We start from the raw sequence: 22,841 nt of genomic DNA, 5'->3' as shown, positions 1-22,841 counted from the left end.
AATTGAGTATGTAAACTTCTGACCCACTGGGAATGTGATGAAAGAAATAAAAGCTGAAATAAATCATTCTCTTGTCACGAATATTACCGAAGGTGGCTCCCCTTCTTGTTCGGGGTGCGGCCGTCGTCGCCGGTCTACTAGCTGCCACCGATCCTTTGTTCTGTGTTCGTTTGGTTTTGTCTAATTGGTTTCACCTGTTCCTTGTTTGGTTGTTAGGGTGGGGTTATTTAAGTTTGTTTAGCCCGCTTCTGTTTGTGCAGGCTTGTTCATCTGTATGTGTGAGATTGGTTAGTGTTTTGTTGGGTTTCTCGCTGTCCTTGTATTTCACGATAGGGTACTATTTTGTTTTGTAGTTATACCTGTGTTGGGTATACTATTTTGTTCCTGTGATTTTTTTGGACATTAAAGCGTGATTTTTTTGGACATTAAAGCGTGTTTTTTTCCCGCATCCTTTGCTCTCTGCGCCTGACTCCACACCCATTCACTCATTGAGCGTTACATCTCTCTACTATTATTCTGACATTTCACATTCTTAAAATAAAGTGATAATCCTAAATGACCTAAAACAGGGAATTGTTACTAGGATTAAATGTCAGGAATTGTGAAAAACTGAGTTTAAATGTATTTAGCTAAGGTGTATGTAAACTTACGACTTCAACTGTACATGGATAAACCTTTCTTTTAATATTCAATTAGTAGCAAATTGGTTTGTGGGGAGATACAACAGTTTTGAATAAAACAGAACGAGTCAAGAAGGGAATTTATAATCAGATTACATGATGATTAATTTACACTCCACTTGAGAGTTACTCTTTGACGGTTGTTGACTTTGATTTTGGTATTGGCTTTGAAGTCATCAGGAAGAAGCATGACATGGACAGGCACCTGGACCAGGTCATTAATCTGTGGACACTGTTAGAACACACACCACACCACACAAACACACGCAATAATAATATCAACAAAAACATGAATTTCATCGACGTACCGAGTGATTGACTCCCCACATAAGGACACTTAGAACAGGGTCCCTGGATTGGAACACCTCCACTTTCTGCTGTACGAAATGTTTCTTCTTTGTCTTCGTTTTGGGAGCCAGGATACTCAAAGGGCTCGAGTTGGCACCCGGAGAAGTCATTGCGCCGTTTAAGTAAACAATCATCTGAATGGGTTGCAACACTATTTTGTTTACATTAATTCACCTTGGTGCACCGGTTTGCTGTACTCCCTTTGCCTCCTTATTTAAGTGTTTGACTCTGTTGACCCAATAGAAAAACAACCTCAGATGACATAAAAAAAAAACTCGCCAACATCTGGCATCATTTGCCCAGTGTCTTGTGTCCAGCCTAGTACAACAGGTGTGCGATAATTTATGCGCTAGCGCTCCGCCCACAACAAGTGCAGCAAAACAATTAACGTCTCATTAAATTCCCTTAGATTTGTATATTACTATCAATTGTTCCATATTGTTGCCGACCTAGGATATATTATTATCTTAAAGGCTAGAATAGGACTTAAATTACACCAATGAGACTGTACATGTTCCCACATCTCTAAGATTCAAATTTGTATTGCAATTTAATTGCAATTTTAACCTTATTCTGGACAAATGGAGTAGAGTTACAGTGCATTCGGAAAGTATTCTGACCCCTTAACTTTTTCCACATTTTGTTACGTTACAGCCTTATTCTAAAATGTATTAAATCATTTTTTCCTCATCAATCTACACACAATACCCCATAATGTCAAAGCGAAAACAGGTTTTTCAATTAATTTTTGCAAATGTATAAAATAAAATAAACTTAAATATAACATTTACATAAGTATTCAGACCCTTTGCTATGAGACTCAAAATTGTGCTCAGGTGCATCCTGTTTTGCAAAAATGTCTACAAACCTGTTTTTGCTTTGTCATTATGGGTAATTGTGTGTAGAGTGATGAGGGGAAAGTGACTTAATCAATTTTAGAATAAGGCTGTAACCAAACAAAATGTGAAAAAAGTCAAAGGGTCGGAATACTTTCTGAATGCATTGTAAATGAGTTCAGGTCGTCCTTCCTAATTCAATTTGTGGAAATGGAACAAAACAGTCTTTGTTTGTGTGTATGTGTATACTGTGTCCATCTGTATATAAAGTTGTACATGCCAACTAATTGATGTATTATTCCTGTCTGTTGTTTGGAGAACCTGTGTATTCTGTGTCTTTATTAAGGGTCCCAGATTGTGTTTTTGGATGGTACATTTTTTTCCCTTTTTAAAAACAAACTTTGAAGAGCATACCAACTCTGAGAAGCAACTCTGAGAGTCTGGTCATATGAGAAATATTTCTGGATTAAGGGCACACAGCCCAGCCACTGCAACCATAGCAGGGTTATTTTCAGACACAGACAGGTTTTTGTTGAACTGTAGACCGAATGCTGTTATGAGGCTCACATGGAACCTCTCAAACTTATATTATAAAGCAGGTCATCTTCAGCAGACATCTGAGACTTGCATATTTACCCATCAACATCAGTTTGCTTTTAGTGTGCTTCCACTCAGAGACTTTCAATGATAAAATATCACATTTACTTGTATAAAAAAATGTATAAAAAAATGGTCAACATAAATAATTACATACAATAAAATATCATGTTCAGTGGGTACAGTACAAAATAAAATGTTTTGTCATGCCCAATACAAAAACAAAAACCTTAAATAAAATGTAAAATTATTATAAAAAAAATACATACTGTGAATTAAATAATACATCAGCTTTTAATGTATATACAGTACCAGTCAAAAGTTTGGACACACCTACTCATTCAAGGGTTTTTCTTTATTTTTTACTGTTTTCTAAATAATAATATTGAAGACATCAAAACTATGAAATAACACATATGGAATCATGTAGTAACCTAAACAGTGTTAATCAAAAAATATTTTAGATTCTTCAAAGTAGCCACCCTTTGCCTTGATGACAGCTTTGCACACTCTTAGCATTCTCTCAACCAGCTTCACCTGGAATGCTTTTCCAACAGTCTTGAAGGAGTTCCCATATATGCTGAGCACTTGTTGGCTGCTTTTTCCTTCACTCTGCGGTCCAACTCATCCCAAACGATCTCAATTGGGTTGAGGTGGAGGCCAGGTCATCTGATGCAGCACTACATCACTCTCCTTCTTGGTCAAATAGCCCTTACACAGCCTGGGGTGTATTGGGTCATTGTCCTGTTGAAAACAAATGATAGACCCACTAAGCGTAAACCAGATGGGATGGCGTATTGCTGCAGAATGCTGGTAGCCATGCTGGTTAAGTGTGCCATGAATTCTAAATCACAGACAGTGTCACCAGCAAAGCACCATCACACCTCTTCCTCCATGCTTCACGGTGGGAAACACACATGCGGAGATCATCCGTTCACTTACTCTGAGTCTCACAAAGACATGGCGGTTGGAACCAACAATCAAAACATTTGGACTCATCAGACCAAAGGACAGATTTTCACCGGTCTAATGTCCTGCTCGTGTTTCTTGGCCCAAGCAAGTCTTTTTTTACTTATTGGTGTCCTTTAATAGTGGTTTCTTTGCAGCAATTCGACCATGAAGTCCTGGTTCGTGCAGTCTCCTCTGAACAGTTCATGTTGGGATGTGTCTGTTACTTGAATTCTTGTGAAGCGTTTATTTTGGCTGCAATCTGAGGTGCAGTTAACTCTAATGAATTTATCTTGAGAGAACCAATAACATCATAGCGCTTTATGGTTTTTGCGACTGCACTTGAAGAAGCTTTCAAAGTTCTTGACATTTTCCAGATTAACTGACTTTCATGTCTTAAAGTAATAATGGACTGTCGTTTCTCTTTGCTTATTTGAGCTGTTCTTGCCATAATATGGACTCAGTCTTTTACCAAATAGGGCTATCTTCTGTATACCACAACACAACGGATTGGCACAAACGCATTAAGAAGGAAAGAAATTCCACTATTGAACTTTTAACAAGGCACACCTGTTAATTGGAATGCATTCCAGGTAACTACTTCATGAAGCTGGTTGAAATAATGCCAAGAGTGTGCAAAGCTGTCACCAAGAATCTCAAATATAAAATATATTGGATTTGTTTAACACTTTTTTGTTTACTACATGATTCCATATGTGTTATTTCATAGTGTTGTCTTCATGTCTTCACTATTATTCTACAATGTAGAAAATAGTAAAAATAAAGAAAAACCCTGGAATGAGTAGGTGTGTCCAAACATTTGACGGGTACTGTATGTTTACAAAAGACTATCTTATAGTATTAAAATTTGTCTGCTGCAATGTTAGTAAAAAGGTTGGAGGTGCTCTAGTAGTGCTTGACCCTGGAGTTTAAACATCAGAATAATGTCAGATTTAAGAGCATAGTTTCAGAGTTATAAGAGAGACAGTGGATACATCATCAGAGACAAGCCTCATCACTAGGCCAGGAAAAAAGCGGGTAAATGGAATTGGGTATGTAGTTTACTACAGGCCTACCAACTTTGAGTTAGATTCTAAAATGAACTCACAACTCTGCGTCATAGCACAGAGAACAGATTTTGAAATGATAACAAAGTGCATAGCAATTCCATACCCATCTAGTCCACACTCACAAATGTACTTGGTAAATCATCTGTTTCTGGTCTGTATTGCATCATAACTCATCACTAGAGGGTGCTGTGAGACCAAACTAACAGGATGGATAAAGAGAATGACCATGAGAAATGGAATTGGAAGGATTGTGCGTGTAGGTAGCATGGTTGGGCTCAATTAGAATTTAAGGCAGTCAATCCAGGAAGTAAACAAAAATTACAATTGAATAATCTAAAAAAAAAAGTGAATTCATTTTCAATGACTTCTCAAACTGAAAAGTAGAAGTTATTTATGTAAAAAAATATGTAAATGTATGGATTTTAAATTAAATCATTTCCTGAATTGACTGCTTTCAATTCGAATTTAGCCCAACCCTAGTAGGTAGTAGTGTTGTTGGTGAATTTGTATGTGTCCCAAATGGCACCTTATTCCCTACATAGTGCACTACTTAGGGAATAGGGTGCCATGTGGTACGCAACCTTTGGCTTGTATCAGCCATTTAGTGTAAAGCACTTTGGGAAGTGCTTCCTCTTCCATCCCTCACTTTTCCTCCTTTTCTATCCCTCTCTTTTATTCTCATCTTGCTCTACTTTTCTTCCTCTCGATCCTCACCCTATGGCCCATATTCCAGACTGCAGGATAGGGTGGGCTGGACAGTGCCCTTTCATGCGTTGTCACAGATCAGGGTGCCCTCTGGGCTTGTGTGTGATGGGGTTGGTATGCCACTCTTGTCCACACACCAGCAGTGGCCGCGATGCATGCCCCGAGACGACCGACACTGCCATAGGGCACACACAGTGATAAAGCATATTTGAGATGTCAATTGTTGTATAGGACACAACTACACAACTACACACACACACACACACACACACACACGTTACTGACCAGGCAAAGTCATAGTCTATCGAGCCCAGCTTACAACTCAAGATTGAGTTAGCCCACTGAGCTCCTGTTTAGGCAATATTATACTCATCATGCAAGCAAGCATGATTCAGTGAACCACCTCTGCTACAAATACCGTTTGCTTATAAACCTACCTGCTTCTTTCTGAAGAAACCATGCTTGTCACAGTTGGGCATATATATATCAGCACAGTCTGACTGGAAGACCAGGGGCTGCAGACCTTTAAGTACAGTGTTAAGCAGCCTACGGCATGGAGCCTAGAGAGAAGAGAGAGAGATTTTTTTTAAACACTACCACATTGCTTGTTCTATTGTTGTTCAATTATATTGCTCAACACAATCCTCCTAACATCCATCTGTAAGTAAATACGAGGGATTTTACCTTCTCCAGGTCTTCACTGGGTGTTGGGTGTGTGGCTGGGAAAATACATGACAGCAGCTTTAGCATAGTGATGGATTACATTACCACAGTAACTGATTGATTACTGAGATGAATGCAATGACAGAGACAAACCAGTAGCTAGAGTTGCATATCATGTTCACAGATTGGCACAACAGGTTGTAGAGCAGGGCTCTCCAACCCTGTTCTTGGAGAGCTATCATCCTGTATTAACGGAGTTACAACTGAGGTTGGATTGAAAACGTACAGGAGAGTAACTTTCCAGGAACAGGGTTGGAGAGCCCTGTTGTAGAGTTAAAGTACTAGCTGCTGCTGATTTGAGGTTAACATCACATCATTTTTTATTATTTAAGTGAAGATAATTTCCCATACCCAAAACAAATTAATTTCTTGTGGAGTCTGAACAGATCTATTTTAAATACATTTGAAGTCTTATGGCTGAGTTTGGAGTCGTCATACTAAGACTTGGTCCTGCCTCCACAATGTAAACTACTGTCAATTGTGTGCTCCATTACATCCTAGCTGTACTTCACTGAAGCTTACTTCTGATTCACTAATGTTCTACTTCCACAGTCCAATACAATCTCACAATCGTGACCTGTCTTGTCACAACGAAGTCATCAGCACAACATCCACATCTTTATTTGTCTAAAATATACAGTGATGTGTCATGTCCATGTCCTGAGCAGGAAAAACTGGGCTCTAGTATTATAGGCTATAACTAGGTCGTGTGAACTGTCTGCAGAGGCTAAATTTACCATTGCTTTTAGTTTACATAACCCCTCCTCCACCCCATCAGATACATGTAACTAAGTGGTGTCTCCCTCTCTGCTGTAGTAGGTGCTTACCTGTGGGCTGGGGCCTCTCAGAAGGGCTGGGCCCACTGGCATTGCTACAGATTCCCCGGCCCTGCAGCAGGGCCTGGAGGGGGCTGGGGTACCCCAGTGGTGGGGTGCAGCGGAGTCCACGGGCACAGCTCAGAGTGTAGACCCCACAGGGCTCCCCCAGGGCCAGGACAGTGGTGCTGAGCTCTCCAGACTGCTGCCTCTGTGTGGGGGCCCTGGCCACCTGGGAGCCCTTACTGAAGGGATTCCCTCCACTGAGAGGAGGCAGCCGGGAGGCTAGTGTCCATGGGCTGGAGAGCGCAAGCTGGAGGAACAGTAGGGCCAGAAGGTCAGGGTACAGAAGCATGTTTCCCGCAAGATACACGTTGTCAAACAACAACGAGTAAGTAATAGTCCAGGAGGTTCCTATTTGTTTCAATGCCAGGTAGGCTGTTGTCTGAGGTTTGTTCTTATTCAGCTCAGTTCCAGTTATGGGTTGGGAGATGCAAGGCAGAGTGGATAGGAATCCCATCCAACTATGACAGAGCGATAATGAAGCAGACAGACACCAGAGACAGCAGCTTTTAAAGAGCCAAAAGGTAGAGAGAGAGGGTGGGGGAAGGAAAGAGGGAGAGAGGAATATTAGTCTCCCCTCTCATTTTCAAATTGCTGAGCACACCCCCACTTCCCCTTGTCTCTGACACGCCTCTCCTTCACCAGGGCCAGCTGGTGAAATAGGGTTAGCCCTACCTAACCCCATCATGAATGTCCTACTTTTCCAGTTTCATATTCAGCATGATTTCCCACCAGTAATACGAGTAAGGATTACTGACCCATTTATTCAAATGACAAGGTGGGACAAGAGAACTTTATAGAAAACATATTTGTGGGATTGAGTGTCACCTTCTGTGTAGGCCTATAGAAACTGAGACTAACCCTTGTAATCTGTGCTTTGATGGCTATTGTAGGATGAAGAAGCCTGATAATTAATCTGGACATTTTCCAACAGTAATCATGTTAAAGATTTAGATTTTGTTCATTTTATGACATGTTGTCATAAACAATATACTCTACAAGTGCATTAAACTTCCAGTGTGTGTTCTCTGCTAATTCTAAAAGTATGATCAATTTTATGAGCACCACCAACAGTGAATGGAAATTGATTCAAAAGGAACTCCTTCTGCTGGTGATTTGCTGAATGTGCAATCCTAATGGAGGTCTGTGATTAGTTAATGACCTATAATGTCAATTTTGGGGTATAAAATTGGTGATATCCTTCAAAGTACCAGAAAGCCTACACTGGCATGGAGTCGCCCACATGATTATTTCTTCCATCACAGGAAACACATTCCTCTGTGTGTGTGTCATGATAATGGACTAGTGAATGACTTTGAGTGGGAAGACCACCTCTAAAAAAACAACTTATTTAAAAAAAATAAGTTTTTTAAAAGAATGCTGTTTGATGCTAAAGCCAATCTGGCAAGAAATATGTAAAGACAAGAACAATTTGCTGGCAGTTCACCATATGAACTCTATTTGGTTAACACATCTCACAATCGAAAATGTTCCAAGCAATGTGCCAGAATCTATGGATGATTTTACCTATGGAAACCCTCCCTTTCCACACCTAACTAGAAGTACTCCCCACAGAACTCAGAATTTCTCCTTACACATGCCTCTGTCCCATAATTAGTCATTTATTATTTTACTGTCACCTCAAATTCTCTATCTCACTCACTCATCCTCCATACCACACACAGTATAGGCTAATACAAATGTTCATGGTCAAGAGCCTAGTCAATTTTGATGATCATGCTCTTTGAAAAGTAAACTACCAACATGCCCACTACATGTTATCAGAACTTAGTACCACGGAAATATTCTTTCCCCTGTCATATAGTCTACCCATAATATTAATTAAACAGCTACAATAAAGAGTAGTTTATTTAGATTGCTGATGCAAGAGCTCGAAATTTACCCGGAACCGTACATTTTCTAGAAAGTAAATGATGTCATTAGAAGGCGCCATTTGAACTCTGCGGAATTTGTTTTGATGGAGCTCGACGTACTGGAAATATGTAAACAAAAACGAATGCGGCCACTTGAAAGATAGAAGTCTAACGGCAAGGTGGGCAACTTTTGTGTGTGTTTTATAAATAAAATAAAACGTTCCCGGACGTGTGAGACGATATGCTACGTACGGAATTATGTTCTTCCTGTGTGTGAAGTCGCCAAGTGCTTGATGTGGATAGCTAGCATCATAGCCAGCCAGCTAGCTATTTCCCAGTGGCGTTATTATTAGTCCAAACAGTTGCAAAACGTTTCGGTAAGTACCTCCCCGTTGCGTTCCGTTTAAGAAACGTTTTGCAACAGTATCGGCGGAATGAATACAGCCCTGCTGTTAACGTTAGCTATGCAGTTGGCAACTGTAGCTCGTTCATTTAGCTATGTGTCATGCATTGGTAGGTATATAGCTATCTAGTGTATTAAGTAGGTATTAAACCGTACATTAAATATGTTATTATTAGACACCCTCACCCAAGCTTGCTACTTTTGCCGGGCATTTCATTTTCAGTTTGATTTTGATCCAACTGACCCAAACAATGCCGGCGCAACACACCGACCACCTCTGAGTCCATATTCCGTGCGTGGAGCCTGCTATTCATATGAAGCGGTCTCTGTAAAAAATTATATGAGCGTAAGGGATGAGCACCTCGTGGTTCATGTCTCTGTCCTCAGGTAAACGATGGACGAAATCAACCCCCATTACCGCTTTATGAACTGGAGGCGGAGGATACGGGAGGTGCGGGCCGTGCGGTACCGCGAGCGGTTCAAGAGGATGATGAGGGATGGAGAAGTGCTCAGGTGTGTATGAAAACTGTCAGAATTACTTTTATTCGCCAAGTACATTTACACATACCCGGAATGCTGCTTGGTGAAGTGTAGTATGAGGCATGAGAGATAATGACACTCTAGCCAGCCCAGTGTTCCTCAACCCTGGTTCTGAGTAGTTACAATTGACCCAAATGGACAATTTACTCAAATTCCTGGTTCTGGGGACCCAACGGGTCAAGAACGTCAAATATGTGATGCATTCTGGGTAAATTGTGACTGACTGACTGATCTACAAAAATAATAATTAGTTATTACGCAAGGTGATTTTTGCAGTCATGTCGAACAGCCGAGTAGTAACACAATTTATTCAAGCCCTTGGTGAGTTTTTAAAAATGGTTTTACATTTTATTTCACCTTTGTTTAACTAGGCAAGTCCGTTAAGAACAAATTCTTATTTACAATGACGGCCTAGCCCGGCCAAACCTGGACGACGCCGGGCCTATTGTGCTCTGCCCTATGGGACTCCCAATCACAGCCAGATGTGGTGAGCGAGATCAGTTTGTACTGGGACCAGGATTATCCCACTCTTGGTTAGCCTCTATTGGCTTAAAAAGCCAAACGTAACACATCTGCCAACTCATTTCCAGCAATTGTCCTTCTGTCTGTGCGCACGTTTGTCTTTCACTATGTATGTAGCCAGTTAGCGATACTAATTATAACCGTCTTGTGGGTATACAGAAAGACTTTCCCCAAAAACCTTCTAAGTTAAATGTTAACTGCCATGTAGGCATAACTGACATAACTATATCATGATTATTTGTATCAATTGGGTGGCCATTGTTTTGCAAACTGTGCCATGACATGTTGCAGTAGCAGGCCTAACAGCAGAAACATCTCTAGACTGACACATTACTCTCTTGCTAAATGTGCAATTAAAGAGGAATTACACTAAAATCAACAATGGTCTTCTGATTTGATTTAATCATTGTCATGAACATTCACTATGAATAATTGTAATATTAAGAATAAAAACCAAAACAATCCCAAACCAGGAAAAATAAAACCGAGAACAGACAGAATTCAGGAAAATACCAAAAACAATTTTATGTTTTAGCCCCCTTAACCATTATTTTACCAGGTATATTGACAGAAAACATGTCTCTTGTTCCGGGTGAAGAGTTGCAGGGTAGAGGAGCAGAGAAGTATGTGCCTAATTTGAAATCTATAAAAAAACGAGTAGCTTGCAACATGTTTCTTTAAAAAAAAAATGTAGCTCTTCTCATGCTAGAAAAGGTTGGAGACCCCTGCTTTAGACTCATACTTTCTTTCACACTGTCCTCCTCTCACTGACTTGGCTGACCTGTACCATCCACAAGTTAAATAACAACTGTATGTTGTGTAGCATATGCTTGTATGTTTGTTGAGTACATTTGCAAATGCGATACGATTAATGTAAACACATTTCTGAAATTCTGTTACAGTTACCAAGGGAACTCTGATGAAGTTGGCTGCTACGTGGCTCCAAGGCCGTTATCCAAAGGAAACTGCTACTTTGAGGTAGGATTCAATACAGAGTTAGTTACAGTGCCTTCAGGAAGTATTCACAGTCCTTGACTTTTTCCACATTTTGTTGTGTTTCAGCCTGAATTTAAAATGTATCACTAGCACAATACCCCATAATGCCAAAGTGGAATTATGTTTTTTGACATTTTTACAAATTAATCAAAAATGAAACGCTAAAATGTCTGGTCAATAAGTATTCGACCCCTTTGTTATGGCAAGACACAATAAGTTGCATGGACTGTCCAATAATAGTGTTTAATGTGATTTTTGAATGACTACCTAATCTCAGTACCCCCCCCACACATACAATTCTCTGTAAGGTCCCTCAGTTGAGCAGTGAATTTCAAACACAGATTGAATTTCAACCACAAAGACCAGGGAGGTGTTCTAATGCTTTAAAAAAAAGCAGACATTGAATATCCCTCTGAGCATGGTGATGTTATTAATTACACCTTGGATGGTGTGTCAATAAACCCAGTCACTACAAAGATACAAATAAACTAAAGTTAAAAAAACTTTTAAAAAAGTAACACAATAAAATAACAATAATGAGGCTATTTACAGGGGATACTGGTACCAAGTTAGTGTGCGAGGGTACAGGTTAGTTAAGGTAATATGTACATGTTTGTAGGGGAGAAGTGACTATGTATAGATAAACAGCGAGTAGCAGCTGTTGTGTCTTGATTATCATTAATGTGATGACGATTGTTTTATCAAATTGATTAACAATGTTTAATTATTACGATGATTAAATTAATCCCGTAACAATGAACTAATTTGCAATCTTGGGGCACCATGGAAAAAGTTTATTTAACGAGTTACTGTTTTCCGAATTAACTCTTTAAGATATAAATATCTCTTACATTTCAGTCATTAATTAATTGTTTATCTTCTATCAGTCTCATTCCAAATGTCGCAAACCCTTGGATATCTGCACGAACCCTAGTATAAATGATGAATCAGCAATATACCAATTGGCTTAACTATTTATTTACTAACTAACTAAATAATCACACAGAAGTACACAAACACACACAGGTTATACATTGGTTACTAACATGATACAATGAAAAGTCCCTGGTGGACTAAACCTATATGACGGCTTGTTACACCAAATGAAAAGGGAGAGGCAGGTAAGAAAGAGCAAGAGAAAAGACAAAGGACTCCACTATCATACACACAGCTGATAACTAGGCTCATGGAAATGCTAATACACATGAACAGCCGCTCATTCGCAATGTACATATTTACGAGTGTATGCCTTTGTCTCTCTGAAAAAGCCGGTCCATCTGCTGGAGAGTCAGTCGACAGAAAGTCTCTGGTTTGTCCACCAGAGATCAAAGTATTTTGTAGTTATAGCTTGTTCCCTTTGTTCTGGAAGTGTCTGTTATAATGGATAGGTCAGACATACCAATGGTCCGTTTGATAGGGAAATGTTCTCCAGAGTAGATCTTTCAGAGTACCACCCGGTGGTCCTCGGTCGCGTTTACCAGACTAAAGTACGTAAACAGCTGCAGACTGGATGTTCCTGTGTAGTTTTGTAGATTTCTTAACCATTCGTGACGTCCGGTTCAACACCGTCCGTATGCTTTCTAGTCTATAGCGTAGTAGCCATTTCAATGTAGGGACTCCAGTCCCTGCGTTTTCTTGACTTGCAGAGATTTTCTCCTTCTCTGTTGAAACTTTCAGAGTTTCTAGCCATTATGTACCTCTCAGCTCACGCTGCTTGTCTCGTTGGACTAATGTACATTTTGACGGAAGTAGGATTTCTACACTTCTGGGAAAAGGGGGCATTCCATAATGTCGGTGTCATGTCTGTGCTCACGTGGGCTTGGCCACCGACTTGGTTAAGACTTCATAAGTGAATTATTCATTTCAAGCAATTTTGAGATTATATTTTTTTTTCACCTTTTATTTAACCAGGTAGGCTAGTTGAGAACAAGTTCTCATTTGCAACTGCGACCTGGACAAGAAGGTGGCCAGTTTGACACATACAACAACAGAGTTACACATGGAATAAACAACATACAATCAATAATATAGTAGAAAAAGTCTATATACAGCATGTGCAAATGAGGGAGGTAAGGAAATAAATAGGCCATGGTGGCGAAGTAATTACAATATAGCAATTAAACACTGGTATGGTAGAATGTGCAGAGGATGAATGTGCAAGTAGAGATACTGCGGTGCAAAGGAGCAAGATAAATAAATAAATACAGTATGGGGATGAGGTAGTTGGATGGGCTATTTGCAGATGGGCTATGTACATGTGCAGTGATATGTGAGCTGCTCTGACAGCTGGTGCTTAAAGCTAGTGAGGGAGATGTCTCCAGCTCCAGTGATTTTTGCAGTTCGTTCCAGTCATTGGCAGCAGAGAACTGGAAGGAGAGGCGGACAAAGGAAGAATTGGCTTTGGTGGTGACTAGTGAGATATACCTGCTGGAGCGCGTGCTATGGGTGGGTGCTGCTATAGTGACCAGTGAAGGAGAAATGGGGAGGCTTGTGCGAGTTGCTGTGGAAGGTGGAGGGCTGTTGATCGGGGTAGGGGTAGCCAGGTGGAAAGCATGGCTAGCCGTAGAGAAATGCTTATTGAAATTCTCAATTATAGTGGATTTATCATTGGTGACAGTGTTTCCTAGTCTCAGTGCAGTGGGTTGCTGGGGGGAGGTGCTCTTATTCTCCATGGACTTTATAGTGTCCCAGACTTTTTTTTGAGTTTGTGCGACAGGATGCAGATTTCTGTTTGAAAAAGCTAGCCTTAGCTTTCCTAACTGCCTGTGTATATTTGTTACCTAACTTCCCTGAAAGTTGCATATCACGGGGGCTATTCGATGCTAATGCAGAACGCCACATTATGTTTTTGTGCTGGTCAAGGGCAGTCAGGTCTGGAGAGAACCAAGGGCTATATCTGTTCCTGGTTCTAATTTTTTTTAATGGGGCATGCTTATTTACGATGGTGAGGAAGGCACTTTTAAAGAATAACCAGGCATCCTCTACTGACGGGATGAGGTCAATATCCTTCCAGGATACCCGGGCCAGGTTGATTAGAAAGGCATGCTCGCTGAAGTGTTTTAGAGAGCGCTTGACAGTGATGAGGGGTGGTCGTTTGACCGCAGACCCATTACAGATGCAGGCAATGAGGCAGTGATTGCTGAGATCTTGGTTGAAAACAGCAGATGAGTATTTGGAGGGCAAGTTGTTTAGGATGATATCTATGAGGGTGCCCGTGTTTACAGATTTGGGGTTGTACCTGGTGGGTTCATTGATAATTTGTGTGAAATTGAGGGCACCAAGCTTAGATTGTAGGATGGCCGGGGTGTTAAGCATGTCCCAGTTTAGGTCACCTAGCAGCACGAGCTCTGAAGATAGATGGGGGGCAATCAATTCACATTTTGTGTCCAGGGCACAGCTGGGTGCAGAGGGTGGTCTATAGCAAGCGGCAACGGTGAGATACTTGTTTCTGGAAAGGTGGATTTTTACCAAAAGACCAGTAGGCATATGCTAGTAACAGTTGCTTGACGCTCAATTGCCGGTAAGCTTGCAAACAGTTAATACTTTTGATTACCAAACCATTTTTGGAGCTGCATATTTATTTATTTCAATCCTCTCTCCCTACAATTTAAACTTTGCACTGCACCCGATTCTTCTATAGATGTACGCTAGCTCTACCGACCTGTGTTGATTGACAGTTTGCTGATTCAACCAGACAGCAGAGTGCATTTTCACTAGCATATTTATTTTACAAGGACCGATGTTGCGGCTTCTGTCTCTAGCTGCGTGGAGAGTAATCCCCAGACTCTGTGACATTACGTTATAAAACATGGCCATACCATTTCAAGTCATCAGTCTCAATTCAAAGTCGAGTCTTGAGGCTCCAAGTCAAGTCTCAAGTTATTTCATTTTCTATTAAGTTGAGTTTCAAGTCATGTCACTCAAGTCCAAAATGTGCCTCTCTTGTGTTCCCACACGGTTTTACCCTGTTCTCAAACTGTTCCCTACTGTTGTATAGGCTAGTGTTTTGACAGTTCAAGTCGAGCATTGTAAGTCTGAGCCCATCGCCAGTCACACCCTGTAGATTAACTGCTGTCTATGCTCAGAGAACTGTACAGTTGCTAAATTTAGCTGACACATTTGATTAAAAATAGTTTGCAGACTAATCCAAAGCGTGTTATTTTTGGATCATTTCTTTTTTAACAAATTATCTGACAAATGGATCAAACATGGTAGTTTTTCCAGTGTAAAATAATTCAGTGTGTAATATAACTCCCCAATTATTCACCAGTACCTTTTTTTAATAAGAGTCCCTCCAGGCTAAATCATGAAGGCAGCAGGCTCGTTAAAAATCATCCTGGGTTTTGGGAAAGCTCAGGAAAGGAGGACTTGGCTGTACATTTTGGGATAGGGAAAGGTCTGGTTCTGGTATGTAGTGTTGGCTTCCTGAGCCTACTGTATGCTATGCCAGGGCAGTGAGTGGTTTGTGAGGGAGTCCTGCTTGTGTCTGTTGGTCCAAAATGGCACCCGTCCCTACTCCCTTTAAAGTGTACTACTTTTGACCAGGGCCTATATATATGTTAACGGAATGCTATTTGGGATGTACAGTATGACATTGGAGGACATATTGAGTGTCTGACTGAACGCACGCGCCTGCTTTAACTTTCATGGAAGGAAAACATTTCCCTCTTTTCAGGAATGAAGACCTTAAAGGGTAGGTAGCATAAACATAACCACATGTAATATATATATATATTATTTTTTGCATTAGAATATGCATTAAAAAAAGTCCCAAAGCAAAGTTACACCTCACTTTTTTTGTTTTTTTGTTATTACATCAAATTTATCAGAATATGTCATGCTGGAAAAAAAACATTTATGGGGTGTGACGTAATATGACAGAACACAACAAAAAAAGCCAGCAGATATAAAGTAGAGCGAGCGGAGACATTCCGATTGACGGCTGAGTTAGATACCGAAGTGCGAAGGAGAGGCCTTCAGAGTGATAGGCCATTTCACCGGCCGAAGGAGAGTCAGCTAATCCAATAGCGATATAGTGAGGTAAATCCACATTTGAATTTACCCAAATTATCTCCACTGCTGACACCTACGATGTACCGGTAGGCCAGTAGGAAATATCAGTTGTAGGTTTCACATTAATGCTTGACACTGCACCTGGTTTCAGTCATAATCTCATTCCCGAATCCTGCCTTCCACTGGCTATACTAAGCAATCAAAGTCCTCTGGGGTGAAATGAGCATCGCATACAGTAGATGTGCGCATACTTCAATCCATTATTTTCAATCGGACAAACCGGTCCCACTTTGAAGCTAGAGTCTCGTTTTTGGGCCACAAATGAGTCGTAACCCTGTCATTGTGGGTATTACTGTACTATGTGGGTATTACCACACTAGCTATGAACGACGGAAAACTACTACAACGCTCAGTCGACAAATCAAATGTATTTATATAGCCCTTCGTACATCAGCTGAGATCTCAAAGTGCTGTACAGAAACCCAGCCTAAAACCCCAAACAGCAAGCAATACAGGTGTAGAAGCACGGTGGCTAGGAAAAACTCCCTAGAAAGGCCAAAACCTAGGAAGAAACCTAGAGAGGAACCAGGCTATGGAGGGGTGGCCAGTCCTCTTCTGGCTGTGCCGGGTGGAGATTATAACAGAACATGGCCAAGATGTTCAAATGTTCATAAAGGACCAGCATGGTCAAATAATAATAATCACAGTAGTTGTCGAGGGTGCAGCAAGTCAGCACCTCAGGCTATGAAAAGCCAACTGACATTTACTCCTATCATTAAGAGTATCTCTACCACTCCTGCTGTCTCTAGAGAGTTGAAAACAGCAGGTCTGGGACAGGTAGCACGTCTGGTGAGCAGGTCAGGATTCCATAGCCGCAGGCAGAACAGTTGAAACTGGAGCAGCAGCGCGGCCAGGTGGACTGGGGACAGCAAGGAGTCATCATGCCAGGTAGTCCTGGGGCATGGTCCTAGGGCTCAGGTCCTCCGAGAGAGAGAAAGAGAGAATTAGAGAGAGCATACTTAAATTCACACAGGACACCGAATAAGACAGGAGAAGTACTCCAGATATAACAAACTGACCCTAGCCCCCTGACACATAAACTACTGCAGCATAAATACTGGAGGCTGAGACAGGAAAGGTCAGGAGACACTGGCCCCATCCGATGATACCCCCGGACAGGGCCAAACAGGAAGGATATAACCCCACCCACTTTGCCAAAGCACAGCCCCCACACCACTAGAGGGATATCTTCAACCACCAACTTACCATCCTGAGACAAGGCAGAGTATAGCCCACAAAGATCTCCGCCACGGCACAACCCAAGGGGGGCGCCAACCCAGACAGGAAGATCACATCAGTGACTCAACCCACTCAAGTGACGCACCCCTCCTAGGGACGGCATGAAAGAGCACCAGTAAGCCAGTGACTCAGCCCCTGTAATAGGGTTAGAGGCAGAGAATCCCAGTGGAGTGAGGGGAACCGGCCAGGCAGAGACAGCAAGGGCGGTTCGTTGCTCCAGAGCCTTTCCATTCACCTTCACACTCCTGGGCCAGACTACACTCAATCATATGACCAACTGAAGAGATGAGTCTTCAGTAAGGACTTAAAGGTTGAGACCGAGTCTGCGTCTCTCACATGGGTAGGCATACCATTCCATAAAAATGGAGCTCTATAGGAGAAAGCCCTGCCTCCAGCTGTTTGCTTAGAAATTCTAGGGACAATTAGGAGGCCTGCGTCTTGTGACCGTAGCGTACGTGTAGGTATGTACGGCAGGGCCAAATCAGAGAGATAGGTAGGAGCAATCCCGTGTCATGCTTTGTAGGTTAGCAGTAAAACCTTGAAATCAGCTCTTGCCTTAACAGGAAGCCAGTGTAGGGAGGCTAGCACTGGAGTAATATGATACATTTTTTGGATCTAGTCAGGATTCTAGCAGCCGTATTTAGCACTAACTGAAGTTTATGTAGTGGTTTATCCGGGAAGCCGGAAAGTAGAGCATTGCAGTAGTCTAACCTAGAAGTAACAAAAGCATGGATTAATTTTTCTGCATCATTTTTGGACAAAAAGTTTCTTATTTTTGCAATGTTACGTAGATGGAAAAAAGCTGTCCTTGAAACATTCTTGTTATGTTCGTCAGAAGAGAGATCAGGGTCCAGAGTAACGCCGAGGTCCTTCACAGTTTTATTTGAGACGACTGTACAACCATTAAGATTAATTGTCAAATGCAACAGATCTCTGATCTCAGATCTCAGATCTCTTTGTTTCTTGGGACCTAGAACAAGCTTCTCTGTTTTGTCTGGTAGACTACCACTATCAAACACACAGGAGAAGAGGAGATGCAATTTTCTGCATGTATTAATATGGTTTCTTCTTTGTGGATGTACATAGTAGCTCACAAGCGCCAACACTTGGTTTGGAATGTAATTACATGCTAGCATGGCTAGTAGCTAATGTTAGCAAGCTGGAACTATCTAGGTAGCACTATGATGTTGAGAAATAGTGCATTGTGGGTAGTTCTGAAGATATCTGGAAATAAGTTAATAAATATATAAAAACTCTAAAACATAACTATGTTTGTAGTTATAGTTAACCACATCGTGACTACAACTAAGTCTTTGACCACACTAAATTTAAGTAAAAAATTGCTTCCTATCCTTTTAAAAGTGAATAAAACACAGCCTTGTGTATGGAACAGAGGACTGAAGCCATGTAATTATTATATTTTTTTTTTACACATCCACTGAAATATTCCCATGTTTTCAAGACGATCATTGCCAAACCACTGATTTTATTAATAAATCATGTAACTGCAAGTTTAACTTAATTCATGGTTCTTGTATTTTGTATCAAAGCTTTTGGTTTTTGAGGTTAAGACCATTTAGCAGTGGGCTGTTTGAAAGCACCCATCTCCAGCTCACCTGTGCACATCTCATTTGAAGTGTCTTTTACGTCCCAAATAGCACCTTATTCCCTTTAAAGGGGCATTACTTTTGACCACGGCCCCATAGGTGCCATTTGGGACACAACCCACATTAGTCTAACTGAGGATTTAGGGAGCTCCAAATGGGATTCAGAACATGATACAATGACACAACATTGAGACAGACTGCTGCATATTCTCTCTCACACTCTGGGGACTATGCTAGTGAGGTCATGGGGAAGGACTTAATGGTTTCCCCTTTTCTCTCTGGATCCGTCAGTGCTCTGATTGCACTCCATCCACGCTTAGAGCCGCCCCCCCAGGGATGATGTCATAATTAATCGCCCTCGGTAGGAAAGTGTGTAGTCGCAGGTGCTCGTGAGCATCTGTCTGACTGACACCCCCACAGGGAATCGTGAATGAGGACTTTTTTCCCCCTCAGCATGTTAGGACAACTTGCTAATGCCTTTATGGTCATGTTATGGTTGAAGTGGTCTGTGATGTTTTCAGGTTTAGTTTCAGGTTATGTTATAGCCTTATTCTAAAATGGAAAAAACAAACAATGACAAAGCAATAACAGGTTTTTAGAAATGTTTGCAAATGTATTAAAAATAAAAAACATAAATACACTTCAGAGTGGCGCAGCGGTCTAAGGCACTGCATCTCAGTGCTTGAGGCGTCACTACAGACATCCTGGTTCAATTCCAGGCTGTATCACAACCAGCCGTGATTGGGAGACCCATAGGGCGGCGCACAATTGGCCCAGGGTCATCCGAATTTGGCCGTCATTTTTAATAATAATTTGTTCTTAACTGTCTTGCCTAGTTAAATAAGGTTACACATTTACATAAGTATTCAGACCCTTTGCTAACTGAGCAATCGGTGGAGAAGGGCCTTGGTCAGGTAGATGACCAAGAACCCAATGGTAACTCTGACAGAGCTCCAGAGTTTCTCTGTGGAGATGGGAGAGCCTTCCAGAAGGACAACCATCTCTGCAGCACTCCACCAATCAGGCCTTTATGGTAGAGTGGCCAGACGGAAGCCACTCCTCAGTAAAAGGCACATGACAACCTTCTTTGAGTTTGTCAAAAGGCACCTAAATGACTGACCATGAGAAAAAAGATTATCTGGTCTGATGAAACCAAGATTGAACTCTTTGGCCTGAATGCCAAGCATCACGTCTAGGGCTGTGGCAGTCATAACATTTTTGTCAGCCGGTGATTGTCAAGTAAATAACTGTCAGGCTCACGGTAATTGACTGTTAATTAACATAAGCACATTTAGCATCTCCTGGCTTCCACACATAGTCTACAAGCCACTGATGCTGACCTTTGGAACATTTCCATTTTAGAAAGTCTAATAAATCCATGTAATATAGCCGAACACATTCACAATAAACCCATCATTTTATTTTAGACACTTCTAAAGAAGCATGATTTGAAGAAAATGTAGACTATTTCTGAAGAACAGAATAGCATACTCTGAGTTGTCAGGTATGTTAGGCCCTGATCTGGATATGCCAAATGGCTGTGGGCTACACTAGTTGATTTAGCACACAAGATTTGCTTAGAATTCCGTGGCAGTATTTTATAGTATGAAGAGTACAATTGAACAAAAGCTGAATAAAATGGAAAGGATATATTCTCCAAACGATTTGAGGGAGTGCGCACATGCGGCTATTCTGTGTTGAGCGGTTACCAAAAACAGGTCTTCCTATATGCTTAATTTAGAGTTATTAATGTAACTATAGTTGTTCTACAAACGTTGCGCTATATTTGAATTTTTAATACATTGTAAGGCTGCATGATGTGTGTGGCCGTAATGCACCCTAAAATAATCCATGCCTTTTGCGGCCAGTGGCCTGTGCCCTTCTCCCGGAGTTCTACGTGCTCCATCATGTAATCAATCGGGTCTTACTCACAGGCTACAAGTGAAGACCGATACATCGGGGACGCAACTGCGTGTGTCCTTATCCAATTCCAAGGTGCATATTGAAGATATTGGAAGTAATGTCCGCATTTACCTTTCGTCAGCCAACAAGATCAGTAGGCATAATGAACAGCAAAAGCACTAGTCTATGTCAATCTACTATCCCCCATAGTATAAAAGTAGACGTATTCTGTGCAATAAATAAATATTCCAAACATAGTCTAGGACATTTGTGGGATGTGATAGATCCCAATTAACACAACCACTAGCATAAAAACTTATTTTTGCAATGTGGCGAACGCAACAGATCAGAAAGTTTAGCTTAAAATGTTCATAAACTATTGGGCTATTTCTTCACATTATAAGCGCAGCAATGCTCGCATCGTAGTAGACTTTTATTTTTATTTCACCTTTTATTTAACCAGGTAGGCCAGTTGAGAAGTTCTCATTTACAACTGCGACCTGGCCAAGATAAAGCGAAGCAGTGTGACAAAAACAACAATACAGAGTTACACACAAACAAATGTACAGTCAATAACACAATAGAAAAAATCTATATACAGTGTGTCCACATGTAGACGAGTCGGGAGGTAAGGCAATAAATAGGCCATAGAGGTGAAATAATTACAATTTACCATTAACACTGGAGTGATATACAGTGCCTTGCGAAAGTATTCGGCCCCCTTGAACTTTGTGACCTTTTGCCACATTTCAGGCTTCAAACATAAAGATATAAAACTGTATTTTTTTGTGAAGAATCAACAACAAGTGGGACACAATCATGAAGTGGAACGACATTTATTGGATATTTCAAACTTTTTTAACAAATCAAAAACTGAAAAATTGTTCGTGCAAAATTATTCAGCCCCTTTACTTTCAGTGCAGCAAACTCTCTCCAGAAGTTCAGTGAGGATCTCTGAATGATCCAATGTTGACCTAAATGACTAATGATGATAAATACAATCCACCTGTGTGTAATCAAGTCTCCGTATAAATGCACCTGCACTGTGATAGTCTCAGAGGTCCGTCAAAAGCGCAGAGAGCATCATGAAGAACAAGGAACACACCAGGCAGGTCCGAGATACTGTTGTGAAGAAGTTTAAAGCCGGATTTGGATACAAAAAGATTTCCCAAGCTTTAAACATCCCAAGGAGCACTGTGCAAGCGATAATATTTAAATGGAAGGAGTATCAGACCACTGCAAATCTACCAAGACCTGCCGTCCCTCTAAACTTTCAGCTCTTACAAGGAGAAGACTGATCAGAGATTCAGCCAAGAGGCCCATGATCACTCTGGATGAACTGCAGAGATCTACAGCTGAGGTGGGAGACTCTGTCCATAGGACAACAATCAGTCGTATATTGCACAAATCTGGCCTTTATGGAAGAGTGGCAAGAAGAAAGCCATTTCTTAAAGATATCCATAAAAAGTGTCGTTTAAAGTTTGCCACAAGCCACCTGGGAGACACACCAAACATGTGGAAGAAGGTGCTCTGGTCAGATGAAACCAAAATTGAACTTTTTGGCAACAATGCAAAACGTTATGTTTGGCGTAAAAGCAACACAGCTGAACACACCATCCCCACTGTCAAACATGGTGGTGGCAGCATCATGGTTTGGGCCTGATTTTCTTCAGCAGGGACAGGGAAGATGGTTAAAATTGATGGGAAGATGGATGGAGCCAAATACAGGACCATTCTGGAAGAAAACCTGATGGAGTCTGCAAAAGACCTGAGACTGGGACAGAGATTTGTCTTCCAACAAGACAATGATCCAAAACATAAAGCAAAATCTACAATGGAATGGTTCAAAAATAAACATATCCAGGTGTTAGAATGACCAAGTCAAAGTCCAGACCTGAAT

The 22,841-nt window shown here is 41.1% G+C and overlaps 2 protein-coding genes across 9 annotated transcripts in view; one reads left to right on the top strand and one right to left on the bottom strand.

The window, feature by feature from the left end:
- Positions 1-2,548: 2,548 nt before the first annotated feature.
- Positions 2,549-8,745, bottom strand: LOC110527137 (insulin-like growth factor-binding protein 6). Its single transcript, XM_021608285.3, has 4 exons — positions 6,735-8,745; positions 5,869-5,903; positions 5,622-5,744; positions 2,549-5,359 (listed from the first exon to the last, which is right to left on the bottom strand). Exons 1-4 carry the CDS (start codon positions 7,240-7,242, stop codon positions 5,246-5,248), a joined length of 780 nt encoding a protein of 259 aa, XP_021463960.3. The 5' UTR covers positions 7,243-8,745; the 3' UTR covers positions 2,549-5,245.
- Positions 8,699-22,841, top strand: part of LOC110528215 (SPRY domain-containing protein 3) — a 65,203-nt gene continuing 51,060 nt past the window's right edge. For 6 of the 8 annotated variants that reach the window (XR_005052634.2, XR_005052635.2, XR_016497349.1 and 3 more), the window contains exons 1-3: positions 8,699-8,838; positions 9,450-9,575; positions 11,027-11,102. Coding sequence is in view for 2 of the 8 variants with exons in the window: in XM_021610074.3 (XP_021465749.3) it covers positions 9,457-9,575; positions 11,027-11,102 (195 nt within the window). In the remaining 6 variants the exon portion in view is untranslated. Of the gene's footprint in view, positions 9,037-9,449; positions 9,576-11,026; positions 11,103-22,841 lie in introns of all 8 variants that reach the window. The other 2 variants (XR_016497348.1, XM_036983805.2) reach the window with 1 other exon arrangement.

The sequence above is a fragment of the Oncorhynchus mykiss genome, chromosome 7, assembly GCF_057628025.1.
Source record: "Oncorhynchus mykiss isolate SJ-2025 chromosome 7, ASM5762802v1, whole genome shotgun sequence".
Taxonomy (NCBI): Eukaryota; Metazoa; Chordata; class Actinopteri; order Salmoniformes; family Salmonidae; genus Oncorhynchus; species Oncorhynchus mykiss.
This window is presented reverse-complemented; position numbering and strand designations above follow the sequence as displayed.